The sequence below is a fragment of the Cygnus atratus genome, chromosome 7 (assembly GCF_013377495.2).
Source record: "Cygnus atratus isolate AKBS03 ecotype Queensland, Australia chromosome 7, CAtr_DNAZoo_HiC_assembly, whole genome shotgun sequence".
Lineage (NCBI taxonomy): Eukaryota > Metazoa > Chordata > Aves > Anseriformes > Anatidae > Cygnus > Cygnus atratus.
Genome location: NC_066368.1, coordinates 14,646,234 through 14,665,426, shown reverse-complemented (window position 1 = coordinate 14,665,426; position 19,193 = coordinate 14,646,234). Strand labels below are relative to the sequence as shown.

Below are 19,193 nucleotides of genomic sequence, written 5' to 3'. Positions count from 1 at the left end.
GTTGCAGTCTTGAGAAAAACTCCCCCTTCTTCAACCCAACACTGGGGTCAGCCACAGCGCCCCCAGCAACACGCCCCGATGGCCTTCAGGGGTTGCTCGTGGCCCCAGACAGCCCCAGGGAGGCTGGGAGCAAGGGGCTGAGTGGTGTGGAGGGGACAGCCTGGCAGGGCACAGCACTGACCAGTGGGGAGCCGCGCTGGGCGGTCCTGCCGTGAGTTGAGCGTGGCAAAAGCAAAATGAAACAGCGCTCCTCCTGAGAGCGTGCAGCCTCACAACATCCACCACCGCCCCGGCACTGCTTTGGGAACCTTTTATTTTTAAAATGAATCTGCCTTCCGCGCTGAGCCCCAGCCTCAGGAGGAGGACTAAGGCAGATGAGCTTCCCCGATCCCCCTGATCCCAGCGAGGCACGAGATGGCCCCCCCGGCCAGGCCGTACCCCACACCACAGCCCCCACACAGAGATGAAGCCAGGCCGGGGTCTCTCTCCCAAGCATGTTGGAGAGGCTGGAAGCTGGGATCTTCCTGCATGAGCGCTCTCAAGTTACACTGACTTTGCAAACAGAGGCACAATATGAGCCAGACAACCCTGACAAAGCCCCTTTGTGTGCAAAGGGCAAAGGTAGGAGAGATGGGAACAGAGGGCCCTGGCGTCCTGCAGCATAATCTAAGCTTCCACAAAGGGAAGGGAGAGGCAGGGCCAGCCCCAAGCTCGCCCGGGCTGCTGCCAGCTTCTCAGCTCAGAAGAGAGTTTGGGTGCCGGCTGGGATAGAGAGATAAGGGAATTAGGCTGCTCTCTTCAGCTAAGTAGCTGCAATCAGTCACAGCGACAGGATTGATCCCAGAGGAATTGCAGCGAGACAGCACACGGAGCGCTGCAGCTGCCAGCGCACGTGCTGGGATGCCCGCTATCACAGAGCTGCACCACACTGGCATTTAGCATCTCGCCCAGCCCAGGGCAGCAGGACTCAGCGGCCCCGCTGCAGGAAACACGCCCGGTTCCTCACAGGCAGAGCCTGGAGGCATCACCCAACCTCCTGAGCAGAGAATGGGGGGGTAAGACTGGGTATGTCCCTGTGCGCCTCTCCGCCACCACTCCAGGGGATCAGAAGACTAGAGGTGAAGTTATAAAGGAGCCAAGCAAACCAAAAACAAAGTGCTTTGGGCAGGGAGTAGTTCTGCAGTCCTGTAGTGCAGCCAGTGCTTTCATCTGCAAACGCGCCCGGCATTTGCTCCTCCACTGGGGCACAGACAAATTGCACTTGCTATAAACAGCCAGAACGCCTGCCCTGGCCTCAGGTGGGACACCCCAGCTCCAGCCCCCCGAAGGAATCTTTGAGATGCTGCTGCAGGGAGGCTTCAAACAGGAGCAGGCTTCCCCACTGCCAGGCAGGGCAGGATTTCCAGGGGAGGATGTGGCTTTCCCTTTCTCGCGCACCCAGGGGTTGAGACCCCGTCGTGCTTCCCCCCCCCTCACACGGTGTCACCCTGTACCAGCGCCGAGGGAGAGGAAGTCCTTGCCACGGGTGGCTGGGGAGCATCGCCGACCGCTGCTTTTTGGGGGTTCTTGTGCTCTCGGGGTGGGGCAGGAGGGGGGAATGTGGGGCTCTGCAAGGCATCCGAGTACATCTCGTCCTGCACGCAGGGACGCTGCACAACCCTTTGCAGCAGCGGCTTGAGCAAGCCCACAGTCAGCTGGTTCCCCTCGCTCGAGAAAGGCACCGGGTCCTCCTGGGTGCGAGGGAGGTGCTGCAGGACCACGGTGAGGATGTCCGAGGCAGTGAGCTCAGCAGGGCACAGCGGCCACAGCGTGTCCACGTAAGGGTCCAGCTCGCGGTGCTGGGCGAACTCTGCCAGCAGCGTGGTAAATATCTCCTTGTTAAGCAAGGGACTGAGCTTGGAGAACTTCTCCGCCACCTCCACCACCCGCTGCCACCGCTTCAGGCGGATGAGAAGGTGCAGAGCCTGCAGCACGGCCTTCGGCCTCTTGCTGCAGAGCAGCAGTTCGAGCTCCATCTCGTCGTCCACCTCGCTGCGCTTGCTTTTCCTGGCCAGCACTCCCAGAGCTCTCTTGTACAGCGGCACCCGGCCCTCCGGGCCCTCCTTGCTGCTGTACGCCCAAGAGAGGCTAACGTACTGCTGGGTCAGCTCCACGAAACTGGGCAGCCACTTGGGTTTGAACCTCAGGAAGGAGGCGCAGATGAGCTCAAAGAGCGGGACCACGCCGTTCTGACCCGCCTCCTCCTGCTGCTGCGGTCCTCCCAGGACCTTCTTCCACACCTCTGGGGTGGCCCTGGCCACCAAAAGGCCGTCCCCGTTCTGCTGCAGCTGCAGGCAGCTCCTCGTGGCCTTCCAGGCAGCCTTGGGGAAGGAGGCAAAGACTGAGTTCAGGTAGGCCAAGTTGTCCTTGTCTATGTCAGAGTGCAGCACGCGGCTGACCTCCTGTTCCACCAGTTCCTCACAGTAACTTTCCACCTCGTTCTCTGGGGCACCCACCACGCAGGTCTTGAGGAGCTCCAGGCTCAGGTAGCTCTGCAGCTCGAGGCTCATTGTGCTCAGCAGCTTGGCATAAGTGTCCTGGAGGCCTCGGGCTGGTTTCTGCTTCTGGTGGAGGCTGTGCTGCAGGATGGCAGCGAGAGCCACGGGAGCCTGGAACGCACCGCCCTTCTTCAACTTCTCCACCGTCAGCTTGGAGCTGCTGAGGCTCCTCCTCTGGTAGTACCGGCAGGCCTCCTCAAACACCATTTCCACCAGGCACGGCTCGGCCCTGCCGCTGTCCTCAGGGCTGGAGAAGCTAAGGCTGTAGATGCCCGTTTGAGTGAGGAGCTGGATGCTGTCCTCCTCTCCTGGGGACTCCAGGAAATGCACCTCTTTCATGCTCAGGATTTTCTTTTCTATGAGCCTCCCACTGTTCTGGTCGACGAGGTACAGGACCCCGGCCAGCACGCAAGCCAGGGTGCTGCCAAAGGTTTTCATTTGAACAGTATTTTCCTGGGCCAGGGGGCCTCCTTCTAGATCAAAGACGTGTCTCTGTGTCCCATCTGTCTCTACCACGCTCACAGCACCCTCGGTGCTCACCAGCAGCAGAGCCCCGCGGTCGGACACGGCGCAGCTGTGAACGTCCAGGGGTGCCAGAGCCGAGAGGAGGCCCACAGAGCTGAGCAGCAGCTTCCTGAAGTCCGACTCGCTGCTGGACTGCAGCACCTTGCTGCGCGCAAAGCCCGCCGAGGGGGCCGCGACGGTGAGCTTCGCCTCCTTGGGGTGCCAGATGAGGAGGAACTTCGAGGTGGCGGCGGCGGAGCCGGCGGAGGCGGGCAGCATGAAGACGTGCCGCGGGGCCGCCAGGACGCGGTACTCGGGGCTGTTGTGCAGGACGATCCTCACGGGGCCCAGCCTCACGCCCTGCTCCTCCACCTCCAGCGCCCGGGCGCAGACGCAGAACCTGAAGGCGCCCTTGCTGGCGTCCGAGTGGCCGTCCGAGGGGGGCCTCTCCTCGCACCACACCAGCCGCTCCCCCTGGCAGCACACGGACGCCACGCGCGCCCGGGCGCCCTGGCAGAGCTCCACGGCCTGCAGCGGCTGCCAGCCCGCCGCGAAGCGCCACAGCTCGGCGCGGCCGCGCTCCCACACGACGGCCAGCGCCCAGCCGCCCGGCACCCGCGGGCTCTGCGGGAACAGCAGCCCCACCAGAGCCTCCCGGCTCGCCGGCGGCTGCCAGCTCCTCCGCAGCTCGGCGCCGAGGCTGCCGCGGCGCTGGAAGGCCAGCAGCCGGCCGCCCCGCTGCACCACCAGGTGCCCGCCGTCGGGGCTGGGCAGGACGCGGCTGGGCTCGCCGCCCGGGCTCAGCAGCTCCTGCAGCCCGCCGCCGCCACGGCTCCACTCCGACACCCGCCGCAGCGGCCCGGCTCGCTTCATCCCGGGGCGCCCGGCGGGACCCCCCCGGCTCCTGGGGGGCCCCCCCCGGTCCCTCGGGGACCCCCCCTCTGGCTCCTCGGGGACCCCCCCCGGTTCCTGGGGGACACACCCCCGGTTCCTGGGGGACACACCCCCGGTTCCTCGGGGACCCCCCCCCCCCCCGGTTCCTCGGGGACACCCCCCGGTCCCTCGGGGACACCCTCCGGCTCCCCGGGGACCCCTCCCGGTTCCTCGGGGACCCCCTCCGGCTCCCCGGGGACCCCCCCCGGTTCCTCGGGGAACGCCCCCGGTTCCTCGGGGAACCCTCCCGGTCCCTCGGGACCCCCCCGCCCGGTGCCCCCTGCTCCCCCCGCGGCTCCCCGCAGTCCCGTTTGCCCAGTGCCTCCCCCCTCCACCGGGCGCTACCTGCGGCGGGACCGGGGCCGGGGCCGGTACCGGGGCCGGCGGTGGCACGGCTCGGCACGGCTCGGCGCTGCGCAATCACGAGGCGGCGGGCTTCCGGGAGGAGCCGCTCCCCGCCGGAGCCGCTCCCCGCCGTGCCGTGCTGTGCAGAGCCGTGCCGAGCCGAGCCGCGCCGTACCGGGCGGAGCCGTGCCGGGACCGCCGGCCGGAGGGTGCCCGGTGCTGCTCCCCGCCCCCCCGTCCCCGGTAGGACCCCGCACGGTGCCGGCGGCGCTAGGACCGCGCGGCGCGGGGCGCCCCGTGGCGCATGCGCAGTGGCGCGGGCGGCGCCTGCGCGCTGCGGAGGGGAGCGGCGGGGCCCGCAGGTGAGCGGCGGGGCGGGGGGGGGGGGGGGGGGGGGGAGAGGGAGGAGGGGGTCGCTGGGCCCCCCCGTGCGCGCGGGGCCGGGCAGGCCACGCCCCCTAACGGCCCTAACGGCCCTAACGGCCGGGGGGGGGGGAGCGCGTCCTGTCAGCGGGCCCGCGGGCCCTGCGCGGGGTGTGACTAGGCGAGGAATTCCGGGGGGGGGGTGGGGGGAGACACATCAGTTGGGGTTTCTATTAATTACAGCGTAACCCTCTCTGTTACCTGTGGCATTTCTTAATTCTGTGCACAAAGCTGCCCTGCACACAGCATGCCTCCGGCTTCACCAATAACCCTTCACGTTTGTCAACGCCCTGCACAACAATAAACCCCTTAACGCACACCAAACGGCTTAACAACGTTAGGTGGTCGTTGGTTAGCGTGCACAAAGGGACACAGCAGAGCTGTAATAAGCGGGGCACTCGCGTGCCACCACCTCCACCAAGACACCAGGCTGCCACACGCATATCCCTCAGGAGGGGAAGGGTCAGCCCCGGGTTGCTGGCTTGCTGTATTCTGCCTTCCTGTGCTCTTTTTTTCCTTTCAGATTTCATATGTATGTTTAGATGTATACATTTATAGACATAAACTTCTTTATACATGTCAGTGTCACTCCTCTTGTGTGCTCGTGCTGCTAGTGGTCCCTGTCTCCCCAATCTCTGCAGTTCTGCCGTCCTTACCTTGCTGCCTTCCATTTCCTCAGCTCTTCCCACCTCGCAGCTCCCTCAGAAGCCAGAGCCGAGGCTGTGTAACTGTGCTGCCTTCAGCCTGGGCCTTGAATCCCTACCGACAGCTGAAACCCTGGGAAAAGGGCAGGGGAAGGTTACAGGCAGGGTGTTTTACAGGCATCTGAAAATGTCTTCAAGTGGCCCGAGCTTTTAGCTGTGGGCGTTGAGGCAGGGTGGAATATTTCATGGTAAAATAAGTGGGGTGGATTCTGAAGGGCTTGAAAAGTGAAAACCCGAAGAGATTTCCTCGCACAAGAGAGCTAAGCATTGCGGCTAGAAGTGCGGAAAGGAATTGTGAGGAAATGAAAAAATCAATTTGGAAAAAAGGTCTGAACAGATGGAGGTAGAACATGTGACACTTGTCTAGATGGGCTTGACAGGAGGAAGCTTAGCTAGTCGATGGTGCGAAGTTGATGGATTGGGTGTTACTTTAACTGGACGGATAGAAATGAAAGGCAATTACGGATGAAGTGTTGAGAATGTAACTTGGACGCTATTCTTTATATCGTTGCTGAAGCACGTGTAGTGGAAGTTTGTGGCTGTATCTGCGTTAGGAAGCTGCTTTTCCTGTTTTTCAAGGGGTGGAAAATAGGTTAGCAGTGGTGTAACTGCAGATTGTACTGTGTGGAAGCACGTAGTACACTGCTCTGAGTGGGATGGAATAGCTTGCTGGTAAAAATGCATATACTGAGACTGTGCTAGAGGTTGCATTGCTTGGTATTACAAAAAAAGAGTAGGATCTATGTGGTTTTTCATCATTGTCATACCCTCTGAATGTATTCCTTGCAATATATTACAGGAAGGCACCTGGAATTTCTGCCAGATTGATCCAAAGCTTGTGTGCTGTGAGTGATACCAAATAAAGTTTACAAATATATACAAATAAGGCTGTAAAAAATAGATGAAATATAAAAGTAGCATAAACTGTAACTACCCGTGTTGGCAGAGCATAAACTGCAAGAGGGCTTGTAGCAGGAATGTGGTTGTTGGTTGGTTAAGCCTTGACAAAATCTAAGCCACCACATCCCTCTCCTCTCTGATTTCCCTGGGGTTCTGCCCAGAGTGCTGCTAGGGGGCTCCTGGGGGTTTAATGCTGGAGCTTGGGCTGGGTCAAGGCACTGTCTAAGCTTTGGCGTTGGTAGGCTCTTGTGCAGGGTGCGGGTTTTCGTTTGATTCCTCTGGTGGATGAGTGCTGGAACGTGAGACTTAGCTGCCTGTTGCCTGTGTCCAGTATTGACTCCGCAGATTCATCGCATGGATTAAGTGAAATTCCAGGAAAAACATGCACCAAAGAGTAGAATGACCATTTGGTTTATAATCCGTTTGTTTCTTTAGAAGCCGTGGGCTAACTGTAGGCAGAAGTTTATCCCCTGCCTTGCACGCTCTAGATAATTTTTGAACAACTGTCCTTTTGACTTAAGGGATATACCAGCAAAATACCTAAAAGGACAAAGCATGATCACACTGGGTCCTAGGTGCATGCAGTTGGTGTTGGGCTGGTTACCACGCTTGAAATCTTTATACCAGTAGTTCAGTCTGAGTAGCAGTGGCAGGTCAGGGGATTGGATTCTAAAAGGAAAAGTATCTCAGTTCTTACTCAGAGCCTTCATTAATATTGATTGATATTGATTTTGGCATTAGCAAAATAATATGTTGCATCATTTGCACTACATTTTTCAGATACAGAATAAATGGTTTGCCAATTAAATATGTGAAAATACCATTTAATGTCATCTGCTTGTTTTCTTTTTATTTAGCCTAGCAGTGTCACGGTATATTTTTGAGGGTTATAGACTGAAAAAAAATATTCAGGTTTGGTTGCGTTTGTGGGTTGTGTAATCTTGAAAACATTCAGGTTTGTTAAATGTGAAATACAGCGGTTGACAGGCTGCATGCATGCAAGATTACAGGAGTTTCAAGGTTTGGATCCTGTTTTCACTATAGTGTTGATGCATGTTAATGTTCCATTCTGTACAGTAGTATTTTTGTCGTTACGAGATCCGTACAACAATAATCAAAAGAACAATAAACAACAATAAAGTCTGAACGGGAGCTGCGTTACAATGCGGAGAAGCCACAGTTTTCAATGTGCATGAGTCTGAGTGAACTTCAGACTCAAAATGCCTTTTTTTTTTCCTCTTCTTCCGTGGATGTTCTAACCGAAAGCTGACAGGGATGCGTTCATCTGAATGTCACATGTTTGATTTGAATCTCTGGAATGAGTTTTGGACTGAAATGGACAGGAGGTGGATGGTTGGACGTGCTCACTCCTTTGTTCCCGCCTGGGTCAGCTGATCCTGGGGTTGATGACAGATAGACCAAGAGTCTGCCTGAACTTCTCTCTGCCACGGCTTTTTTTCTTCCTGCCTTTGAGCTGCCAAGACTCGTGCTCTGTCAAGGTTTCTGTTAGCTCCAGACGAAGCATCTTGGATCCTCTGCGGCACAGCACGGTACTCGCTGTTCCGAAACCCCCGTGCGCGTACGTCGCAGCCCTGAGGGACAGCTCTCCGCGCAGTCAGCGACTGCAGCAGGATTCACTTAGCAGCATGTGTTAATGGGACTGACCTACTGACAGAATAAATTATCCATTTGAACCTGAGACGTGGAAATTGCACCGATGCCTTTGAAATGTGATATGTTTTAAAGGGTAATTCTTAACTATATTCAGCGTCTTTGTTTTCATAAACTGTCACGATGCCCTGATAATTTGACACCTCTGCAACTAGTAAATGTTTTGTGTGTTTGATTGCTGTTTTCTGCAGCTGTCTAGGAGGTCCCCATTAACAAAATGCAGTTTTCTGTTTCCGTCTTTATGACATCTGGAGAACGTAATTGCATAAAGTGAAAAGAAAAAGCCATTTGTGCAGCCTGATCATCACAGGTCATGAAACAAGCATAGCCTAATAAAGCGTTGGCATGAAAGGCAACTCTTCCTTTTCTCCCCTTGCTCCTCCATATGCTCATTTGTAGAACAGCGAGTTATAAACAAGAATGTTATTTAATCCTTGCCTCTAGCAGTCATCTTTGTATGCTCTGTGCAGCTCCGGTTGAGAGAATATGAATCCCAAGATCCATTTTGACCGAGACTAGAATTTTCACATGATCATGTGGGCCCTCTGGTGCTCTTTCAGCATCAGACGTTTGTGTCTTCTGGGATTTAGACTTCTCCATCTTTCTGGAAGTGTAGGAAAAGTGCTAAAATACAGTTTGCAAAGTTCAGGGATTAGGCAGAGTGTATTGATCCCCTCCCATAAGCATACACATTTGGGATGTGAACGCTGACCTAGAAGCACTCTGAGTTAGTTTATTAGTTTTGACATTGGGATTCATTAGCTGTAATTCAATTAGAAGCATGCTGATGGATGTGTTTGTATGCTGGGGATGGTGGCTGCTTGTGATTCAGAAACTTACCGTTCTAGTTGAGAAATTGTTTTGTGCAATCTTGGGTAAGATTTGTCTTGCTCATCTAAAAGTGACATTGTTCTTGCTTTGGTTTTTAATAGATTTCTCTGTGTTTCCAATTATGTTTCTAATTAATGTCTTATTTCCCATGACAGTTTAAAAATAATGCAAAGTCTGTAAAAGAGAAGCTATCAGGATGACTGAATAATGTTTTCTTCTTCGTTTTGTTAGACTTGTTAGACCTTTTCTCCATCTTAATTGGATACATGGGCCCATCAGGCTACAGGAGTAATTTCTGTGTTTACGTAGTTATGGTGCAGAAGGTCCTAAGATTCTTCTGCCAGTGTTTTTGGGGCTGGTTCCATTCTCAGCCCAGCGTGCACACAAACTGGCCCTTAACCACCTGGCTGTTCAAATTCCCATCCTAGGTGGAAGAGGATCTCTTCTCTGTTCCATGTAAATCTCAGCTTTTGAGGTGTGAGATCTGCTGCTCTCTGTCCACTGCTTTGCCAGCCAGGCAAACCTCCTGCCCTTCACAGCTGGGGCAGGGCCTTTTCTTTTTTGCAGCAGCATTTTTTCCAGCCTCAAAGATGTTTTCCTGCCATTTGGGACTGAAGTTCATGGCTCAAGGGCTGGATGTCTGAATAACCTGTTGCAGGCTCTGGGAGCCTGAGAGCCCTGGTTGGGAATGTAGTTTAGTCTTAGGACAATCAAAAGCTGTGGAAAGAGTGCAGAAGAGACCTGGAACTGGCATTCAGTAGTCTCTGGAACCTGCTTTTTTTACAGAAAGGTGGATCCGAGCATGCCGTCGTCACTGAAGGTGTTCAGGCAGGTTGGGATGGAGGTGAAATCCAAAGCTGTCTCCATGGCTGCCAACTCAGAAAGCTCTGGGGTCTTAGAGGCAGGCTGCAGTGTACTTACCTTTCTATGCATAATTTAGCATGGCTGAGTGCAGCTGCCACAAGAGCCTGCCTCTGTTTTTCTGGAGCATGACTTCAGTCAAGCCTCTGCCTGAGGTGTGCTCCTGCCATGTGTGTAATTACCTTCGGAGGTCTGGGAGAAAGGTTTGGAGCTTGGGGATATGCCAGGGGATAGCGTTCACTTTCTGCTAAGTACCTCTGATGAGCTGCAGTGATAAAGGAGGATAGAACACTGCTAAATCTCTGGTGCTTGCCAGAAAATTCCGAGATTGCAGATAAATGCATATTTGCAAGGTCAGAGCGGTGATGTGCTTTGCAGCACGAGACGTGGGGTTGAGAGTACGTGGCAAGTCACACGTCCTGACTGTCAGCCCCTGACATGGCTTGACTGGTGCAGACAGATCAGGACTAAAGCTATGGCTGTTTTTCTGACAGCTGATTTTGTAGCAAGGATATATATATATAAATATTTTAAATAAGATAATAAGTAAGCATGAGGCACCAATTAATTATAGTAAACCTTGATTGTGTTTCTAGAAAACCCTTTGTTGTCAAAGGAACCAGGAAGTTCTTCCGGTTAAAAATAAAAAATAAAAAAAAAATCCTGCAAAGCTTCTCCCCTGTGTTCCTCCATCTTCCTCCAGAACCTGAACCACACGAGATGCTTTTGAGGCTGGGGTTCTTTTCTGCTTTGATTTTTAGAGCAGCTGGCACAGCTGGGGAATGCCAAGGTGCAGAGGTAGGGATGAGCAAGGGTGGCAGGAGTGCTTCAGGGAGGCTTTGCAGCCAACTGCTTCCTTGTGTTGGATGTAGCATTGGAGTGCAAGAGCAGAGCTGGAAGTACTTTGGCAGGTAGCAAATTAAACAGATAAAAGAGAAGGCTTTTTCAAACCATTTCAGGAGCTTTTTTGTCACAAGATGTCCTTGAGGCTTGACTAACTTTAGAGAAGCCTGGATATCCATTTGATAACAACCACTGCAGCGTGTGCAGCGCTATTTTTTAAAAATTATACCTTTTAGATGTAAAGTAGTTCTGGTCGTGAATAAGTTTCTGGCAGAGAAGAATTAAGAAAACTGATCCATAAGCTGCTTATTCTGTGTCTGCCTGTGGGTGAACTCTTGCGTATTTGTTTGAAATAGGTTAGAGGACTTGGAGAGGACCTTTGGTCTGATTTCTTATCTGGTATAGTTATTAAAGCCCCTACTTGCGGCTTGTGAGAGTCTTAGTACCTCAGTGTAGTGAAGTCTTTTGTGGCTGAGGCAGTCCAGATATGCCTTGAAGAAAAGTTCAAGGTTCCTTAGTCTTTTTTTGTCGATTCTTACCTTCAGGGTATGCAACATGGCCCAAACAGAGAAGAAAGGCGGACTGCTCCGGAAATCTTCAGCCTCCAAGAAGCCATTGAAGGAGAAAGTTGTGTTGATGTACGATGAGGTTTTCACGGTAAGGACTTGGGCACCTCTTCTTTCTCAAGTTTATTACGTTTTCTTGGTGTAGTTTGTGCTGAGGGCTCTGCATGGTGGATTCTTTTCCCAAGGTAAGGGTTGCACAGCATAGCCACACACACTTGAGGCTCTCCTACTAGCATGCAGAGCTCTCTTCCTTAACGTCACCTTATCCTGATGTCTGCCAGGACCATTAGTGATCTGCAAGATACCACGGCTTTTCAAGTATTTCTCAAAAAATAATCCAGAAAATAGACAGAGGCATCTCAATTGAGAGCTGTTTCTGTTTTCTCTTTTGCTTCTGGGGATCTTTGTAGACAGTACTCTGTGTTGTGAGACCACTTGGTCATCCAGTGGGATGATCCCGACTGACGTACTTGTGATAGTGATTTCGATTAAATTCTGCCTGAATTGTTTGTTCTCATGGCCGTTCCTTTCTCTTTCAGACAGAGGACCCGAGTAAGAACAACCCTAGGTTTTGGGAGGAGCTGTTTCTCATGAAGGTAACAGGAGTTGAACGTCCTCTGATTTGGTGTTGCTGTTCTGCCTATGAGGTGGCCGGAAGACTGTCAGCACGAGGACTTGCTTTTCTAAGGTGTCAGCAGTTGTGTAACATGCACAATATTCTTCTTAACCTGACAGGTCAACCTGGAATATCTGGAAGGCAAGCTGGAGGCTCTGGATGGGGAAGAGCTGATGAAGATAAAAGATAACATCAACTGCTTGTTTCAGCACTGCATCCAGGCACTGGGTGAGGAGCACCCGATCAGAGTGGTCAATGCTCTACAGGTACCACAGCTGAGAGACAGGGAGTGCTCTCATCTGCTTCTGAGGAGACAAAATGCTTGCCGCTGGTATCAAGCATCTTGTTCTTGTTTCTTTAGTTGTGAGAAGTGATGTCTACAGAGCAGTTTCAACTTCTGGTTGGTGGAGGTTGCAAACATTTATCCTTAGTGTTTGAGAAACAGTAGCTTCATTGAAAATTCAGGTGGGTCTGGTGCTGCAGGATGAAGTGGATCCTGCAATGGAGGGATAGGAGGGGCTTGTTCATGCTACAGGCTCAGTTTGAGGGCTCAAGAATACTGTGTGTAGCTTTGTCTGTCTTCTTTCTCCTATTCACCTCTATTTCGGACTCCTTTTTGAATTTCCTTATGGGTCAAAAACGAAATGAAGTAGTGGGGAAGTTGGTGTCAAATTTGTACGGGGGACTGTCCCTGCATGACACATCCTTGGTGAAAGCTGTGAAGAACCATCACCCAGAACTTGAAGCTGTTCTCCTGCAGGTTGTGCCTTACCAACGCGTGTCTTGTATGGGAGACGGTGTCCACAGTTTTGACACTTGACGTTGTTAGTTCCCAACCTGATTCTTAACAGTTTAAATGCATTTGACCCAGCTTCTCTCAGCTGTAGGAATACAGGATATAAATTTCAGGTTTGGGAAGCCTCCTGTAGCAGGCCTTGGACAGGAAAAAATGTGGATAAATACATTCTTATCTTTTGAGAGCTCAACATCCAGGTTATACTCCTTAGAAACAACAGAGGTAGAGGAAATCAGGCAAAATGTATGGCTTCTAGGCTGGTGGTATTCATATAAATATCTGTGTTTTGCTAGTGCTCTGAGAGGGTTTTAGGGCAGGTTTTTGCTGTGGAGTTGTAGGTGTTGCCTTACATTTTATCCTTTGAATTTTCCCTTTGCAGACTTTGTGTGCATTGATTCGGGGTGTCCATCAGAAGAACAAGTCCACTTCAGGGTTTGACATCATCAACATGCTTGTGGGTTTTGATAAGGCAGAGCTTTGTATGAAGGTGAGGCCTTGCCAATGTACAGAAAAGGCTTGCACAGCAGCCCTGTTGCAGGGGCAGTGTTTTGTAGACAGGTGTGTCTATTAAGGTACACCTTTTTGGGTAAATATCTCAGCCACTGGTTAAACATAGCTGTCCTGAAGTTCTTCACTTGTTAGTGGCCCAAAGAGGTGTGAAATCCTGATGTTTTTCATTAATAGAGCACTTACCTTCTTTTCCTTTAATTCCCTGGTGTGCATTCATTCTGGTTAAGAAATCTTAAGGCCAGGAAAGGCTGTCACAGGCCATTAGCACCTCGTATTGAACCTCTTAGCTTGCACTTAACTTTTAGCTAATAGTAACATCCTTTGTGCTCACATTTCCATCAGCACATATACCATTATAAACTTATTTGATGTTCTTCATTGTAAAGCTACTGAGTTTTGAGAAACAACAGAGGAATTGGTGATAAAGCTGAATACCTGTTCTATCTTTCATCTCTCTGCAGAAAGTAATAGTTTTTCGTCTCTCCATGAAAAGTAGTAGTGCTTTGGGGAAATATTAAGTAGTTATTTGCATATTAGAACCACTTTTTTTCCCTTTGAGAATTACTTTATTACCTGTAATTTAGTATTTGGAAAGCAATTAATTTTGAATATCTATCAGACAGCTATATAGTACCTATTTTGAATAATAATTGATGTACGTAATATTAAATTGCAGGTGTGCTTTTCACCAAAACCTCTCAGAGCCTATAAGGAGAATGGGGGAACATCGAAGATAAAAAGGCAGAAAAAAAAGCAATCAGTGATATTACTGGCTTGTAAACTACAACTAAGATTGTACTTGTAGAGGTCAGGTTTACTTTGCAAATAAAATCTGTTATTACATGTATATAAAAACCTCTCATGCATCTAGAGAAAACTCTTGGATCATGATGTTATGCCTGTAGTCATTAAAATGTAGTTAACACAAAGCACTATTGAGAACCAATGGTGTGAACACAATCTGTGGTATATAGCTGTAGTAATGGCTCAATTACTTGTTCTGGAATAACATGGCTTTGTGTTGGCACTTTTGAATCTCTCAGTCTTTTATAGGAAATATTTCAAATGACTTAAAAGTAATACTTAAAGTTATGTGATTGTTCTTCTTTAGAATCTGATGGAGAGCCTAGACTCGCTCCTCTGTGCAGACGGTTCTGAAAGCCTCAAAAGCTTGTGTCTGAAGCTGCTTCTCTGCTTGGTGACGGTAAATAAATACCAGCTGTATAATAACTTAAAATCTCATACGTGTCACATTTTGAGGGATGGAACTAGCTCAAAACTTAAGCAGAATGCTGCTGTGTGAAGTTTGGGGGGGAGGGGGAAATTATGAATGATAAGAATGGACAGCCCAGAATAGGCTTCAAAGCTCAACCACAACACCAATATAGACTGGCAGACAGTTTCTGCCTCATGAGATAGGTGCCAACTGGGGCAGAAGGGTAGAGACATAGTAGGAAGTGTCAATTGGATTCATGTTATTTTTTTTTTAGGGAAAAAGATAATTAGAAGTAATAGAAGATAAATAGAAAGGGAGCAGAGGAGAGGGGCTGAGGAAAGACAGGAAATGTGGAGTAGATGAGTAGTGAGGATGTGAAGAACGAGTTGGGTAAAAGGGTTGTTCAGTATCTCTTGGAGATGGTCAACCACAAACTATCTTGGCTGTGATAAGAGATAGCTGTGTGTGTGGAGGTCTCTGCTGCTGTGTGTGATGGAAAACTGCTTAGTCAAGCATATGGACCCTGCTTTTTCATCCTCTGCCTCCTGTGTAGCAGGCTGCTTCAGCTGCTGGTAGTGTTGTCATGCAGCTGTGTAAAATGTCAATCTGCAGAAGAAATGGGGAGCTTCTTAGTACATGGCTCATGCTTTTGCCAGAGAGGGTGGGAGTAGAAAACAGGACAGATTTCCCTTACTTCACGTCTAGCTCTAGTGCTAGTCCCACCCTTGACTTGCTGACTAAGTGAGAGATTATGAATAAATGGTCCATCTGGTAGTATAATTCTTGTGTTCGCAGTGTGTGCCAGAGGCAGCTAGAGCATCATGGGAGGCTTTGGGTGAGATTTTAACTTGTGTTTGTACTTAGGTGACAGATAACATTAGCCAGAACACCATCCTGGAGTATGTGATGATTAACAGTATATTCGAAGCTATTTTACAGGTAAGTTTTTTTCCTTCACCTGCAGGGGTTCTTTTTACATAGTGAGAGCTTTCAGTCTTGTTTGCCTTTCAGCCTTTTCAGTGCAGCATAGCTAACTGGTAGTGTACGATGCTTCCATTCATAGCTCAGTCACAGTTTCTATTATTTTTTAATGCTGTCTCCTCTTTACTCCAGTCTGCTGTTTTTAGTCACTACTGAGTATTTAAGGTATTTTCACTTGAGACATTTGTCCTTAGATAGAAGCTGAATGGATTTGTAGGCCAATTTCATAGAAGATTCCTTTATCGGAGGAATTTGTTTCAAAAGGCAGTCTGGATATATTGATTTTTTTTTCTGCTCTTTGATAAATTATACTTTTTTTTTTTGAAGTGGAACTGGGTTTGGGGAAACAGAAAATATTGGCAATGCACTGAGATACTGTCCAGTGGTGTTGAGAAATGTGTTTGCCCTTTATGCCCAGAAAGCCTGTATACATCCTGTCTGTGATAAGTAAGTTTCTCTGTGTGCAACATTTCTTGGAAGCACTGACACTCCCAAAGTCATGGATATCCTCTTTCAGTCCGAGTATAATTTGCTTTTTTACATACGTTTCGCTGCCATGTGCGGTCTCGGAGCCACCTCGAGCTTCCTGAAGCAAGCCTGAACTTAATAATGTGAATCTTTATTTCAGATTCTGTCCAGCCCCCTTAGTCGGAGGGAACATGGCTATGATGCTGTTGTCCTTCTTGCCTTGCTGGTCAACTACAGAAAGTATGAGGTAAGCATTCTGCTGCGTAACAGAAACATCCCTCTGTTACTTAATACTGTCCTCGAGGTTATTAAAAAGGCTTATGGTACAGTTTTTAGCGGTACACACAGCAACATTTATCGGGATGTCAGCACTGAGCTACAGTATCTTTGCAAGGCACTCAAAGCCTTTAAAGTCACTTTGGTGGTTGCCTGGTTGTCAGTGTGTTGTGGCAGATTTTCATGCCTCACATCCTTTAGAGTTCTGTTAACTGTGCTGCTGTTGATAGATTCTTTTTTGTTTTGGACTTCATTGGTGCTAAATTGTGGTCCCAACTGCTTAAGAAAATCTTATTAGGGAGGAAATTCATTAGTTTGTGCTTTTGTTTGTCTTTAATGTGAACATCAGTGTGTTTTACGTGAGCATGTTCTTTCATGTTTTTGGGATGTGAATTTTCTAGTCCCCCTTCAAATTGCCTGTGGAATGTTGTCTGTACTTCTGTCACCAGTGCAGCTATGAGCTTGGTTTGCTCAATAACTTCTGTTCTAGGAGTAAAATGATTTACATGTCCTTGCATGGTACTTTTAAAAAGTTGTCATTGATCTGAAACCTAATCATTCTCAAAAGTTGTTAGAAGTATACACTTATTTCTTCAGCTATATCTCATGGTTTTATAATCCTATTCCTGATTTCTTAGATTTCTTAGATTTTTATGGTGATGCTATGTGAGAGAACCATAAAAGATTAACTAAATATTTGACTACATTGGGAAATTGTGAAACTAACTAATCAAAAGGCTGCCAAACAGAGGAAACACTGCAATGAAGAGTGTTTACTGTGTCCTTTTTTCAACACCTTAAGGGGTGGCTGCTAGAAGTTAAAACATATAATCAGGCAGTGAGTTTTAAATAGATTTATCAATAACATCTAGGAGAAAACTTTTTTGCCTCACGTTCAGCCTAGCAGAATTGCTTATTGCGTCTCTTGCTAGGCAGAACTGAAAGAAATCAGTCAAAATGCTTTTTTTCCCCCTCCTTCTTCGTGTACTTATTTGGCTGCATATAGTATATCCGATAGCCCTTCACATTCAATTACACGCACTTTTTTGCCTTGATATAGTCAACCGCAGGTGCTGAAGAGACTTAAAAACACTGAAGAGTTGGATTTTTTTTAAAGTTCTCTCAGAATTCAAATCATTTTCCATGAATCTCTTTAACAAAAAGAGTCATTATTCAAGCTCCAATTCCCTGCAAGATGGCCTGTCTGCAGAGAAGATGGCCTCATCAGGGCTGGCAGCAGAGCTGCTGAATCATCCCTAATGAGCGTTCTGGGGAAAAGTCTTGTGAGGGATAATCAAGTGGACTCTGGTCTTCATTTGTTACAGATGTGAAGATAAGTTAAGCATCTAACTAGGGATTATATATGTGGGTTTTTTTGTTTCTTTTTTCTGCTTTCTTTTCTTACCAAAGATTTGTTTTCCATAGGTTTGTTTCCAGAGCTTTGTTCCACTTAGGGGCATGGGGGAGGTCTCACTCCCTCTATCAGATTGGTGTGCTTCTACACATACCTCTCAACTTCACATAATATGTCTCACCTGGGAATTACATTTCTGATCTGGTGTTAATTGGCTTGTCTTTTAGAAATTACTTGGTAATGATCTCCCCCTACCTTCCACTTTCATTTCTTTGAGATTGCTGGTATCTAATGGTGGGTAGTTCATAGAGGACAACTTGAGTATTCTGTTTCCAGGAGATTTTGTCTATCATCACTGAAAAGAAGACCTTAATGCTATAATGTGTGTTCTTTAAAGAGCTGAGAATCACGTTTCTGCTTTCTTTCTGGAAGGAGGTGATGGCAGAAGCTATTTTTAAGTTCGTGTCACCACTTCATTGATGCGCTCTTGAGTTTTCAAAGTGCTTACTAGCCACTCTTCAAGGCTATTGCATGTTTGTGCATATTGTGGGGTGGCAGGTGTAATTTAGACTTCCAAAAATTTTGCTGTAATTCCCAGGGAGAGGAAAACCAAGGAGGCCGAGATAACAGGATTGGAAGAGGGAAGCAGGCAAGGAATATGGGGAGGCCTGAGGGGTGCCTGTACAACTTGTAGGCTACTGAAGTTCGTCACGGGTGTGCAGACTACTGCTCACAGGAAGCAACTGTTCAGAATGCTTGGCTCTGAAGGAGTAGCAGGAGCAAACTGCCCTCCCTCTGGGCAGCCCAGGAAATGTTCTCATCATGCTGGTACAGACTTGCAATGGAAAGGCACTAGAAACTGCCTTGACCTGTACGGAGAAATGCTGTGTGTAGATTACATCTGTTAGTCATCTGCTTGCTGCTGAAGGAGTTAGGGAAGCCCAGAGGAGGCATGGAGTGTGTCAGAGGAATGGAAAACTTCAGACAGGAAACATGAAGGAGCCTTCTGCAGTTTTGGGAGTTCCAGTTGAAAAGGAAGAAGGCAGAGATCCACAGCAAGCACGGCCGACTTCTTGACTTTATCAGCCAAGCACCTTTATGTTCTTGCTGCCAAGAGGCAGGAGACATGTAGCACACATCTTGGAGAGGCAAAGGGCAATGGGAGCCTGAAGAGTTGTTCGTAGGCTGGAGATGACAAGGAACCTGTTCCCATCCATTCTGTGATGGGATGGAACATATGTTTAGGTCTCAGGGCAGCCTCTTGGCATTGGGCAGCTTGCTTATCTGGGAATTCGGATAACTGTTGCCCCTAATTCAGCATGGTCCTGCTGCCCATTGCATGCAAAAGCCTCGTAACTTTTATTGGTCACAAATCACAGGTTGACCAGCCTTCTGTGTGTGAGCTGTGGTACGGAGTCCTGGCCTGAGTTTCTCATCATGGTATAAAGAGAGCAAGAGAAAGTTTGTCTAATTTCAACCAAAGCTTCAACTCCATTCTTTCAAAAAATTGTGGTTAAATACATTGAATGTATTGTAGTAATGTAGTTAGGTACACTTGAAGCTGGCTTCTTTGTTGACAGACTAAATTTCTGAAGGGGAGAACGGTTGCACAGAAAGGAGCATGTATGTTTCTCAATAGGAACCTCCCCTCCAGCCTCAAGGAAATCTCTTTGCATGCTTCATGCACAGATGGGCTCCGTGTCATTTTCTGTGACAGCAGATAGTGCCGCTGGAGGCAGGCTGACCGACTGGTTGAGCTTTTGTGTGTTCTGATCAGTTTCTTCCTTGGACCAAAGAGAAAATCTGATTCTCCCAAACAACACAGCAATAGCAAGAGTGTTTTCTGATCAGCCTGATT

The 19,193-nt window shown here is 49.1% G+C and overlaps 2 protein-coding genes across 7 annotated transcripts in view; one reads left to right on the top strand and one right to left on the bottom strand.

The window, feature by feature from the left end:
• Nucleotides 1-296: 296 nt before the first annotated feature.
• HPS6 (HPS6 biogenesis of lysosomal organelles complex 2 subunit 3) lies at nucleotides 297-3,914 on the bottom strand. The gene has a single exon (XM_035547571.1). It carries the CDS (start codon nucleotides 3,912-3,914, stop codon nucleotides 1,473-1,475), a length of 2,442 nt encoding a protein of 813 aa, XP_035403464.1. The 3' UTR covers nucleotides 297-1,472.
• A 701-nt stretch (nucleotides 3,915-4,615) lies between these two features.
• ARMH3 (armadillo like helical domain containing 3) overlaps nucleotides 4,616-19,193 on the top strand; it is a 123,037-nt gene continuing 108,459 nt past the window's right edge. The window contains exons 1-10 of one of the 6 annotated variants that reach the window (XM_050711792.1): nucleotides 4,628-4,681; nucleotides 6,246-6,291; nucleotides 7,613-8,093; nucleotides 11,098-11,209; nucleotides 11,658-11,714; nucleotides 11,854-12,000; nucleotides 12,910-13,017; nucleotides 14,152-14,244; nucleotides 15,121-15,195; nucleotides 15,866-15,952. In XM_050711792.1, the coding sequence (XP_050567749.1) occupies nucleotides 11,108-11,209; nucleotides 11,658-11,714; nucleotides 11,854-12,000; nucleotides 12,910-13,017; nucleotides 14,152-14,244; nucleotides 15,121-15,195; nucleotides 15,866-15,952 (669 nt within the window). In that variant the 5' untranslated portion in view covers nucleotides 4,628-4,681; nucleotides 6,246-6,291; nucleotides 7,613-8,093; nucleotides 11,098-11,107. Of the gene's footprint in view, nucleotides 4,682-6,245; nucleotides 6,292-6,358; nucleotides 8,094-11,097; nucleotides 11,210-11,657; nucleotides 11,715-11,853; nucleotides 12,001-12,909; nucleotides 13,018-14,151; nucleotides 14,245-15,120; nucleotides 15,196-15,865; nucleotides 15,953-19,193 lie in introns of those variants that run through there. The other 5 variants (XM_050711791.1, XM_050711793.1, XM_035547566.1 and 2 more) reach the window with 5 other exon arrangements.

Bases quoted from the DNA above. Each gene is read 5' to 3' on its own strand.
- HPS6 (XM_035547571.1), bottom strand. From the start codon at position 3,914: ATGAAGCGAGCCGGGCCGCTGCGGCGGGTGTCGGAGTGGAGCCGTGGC.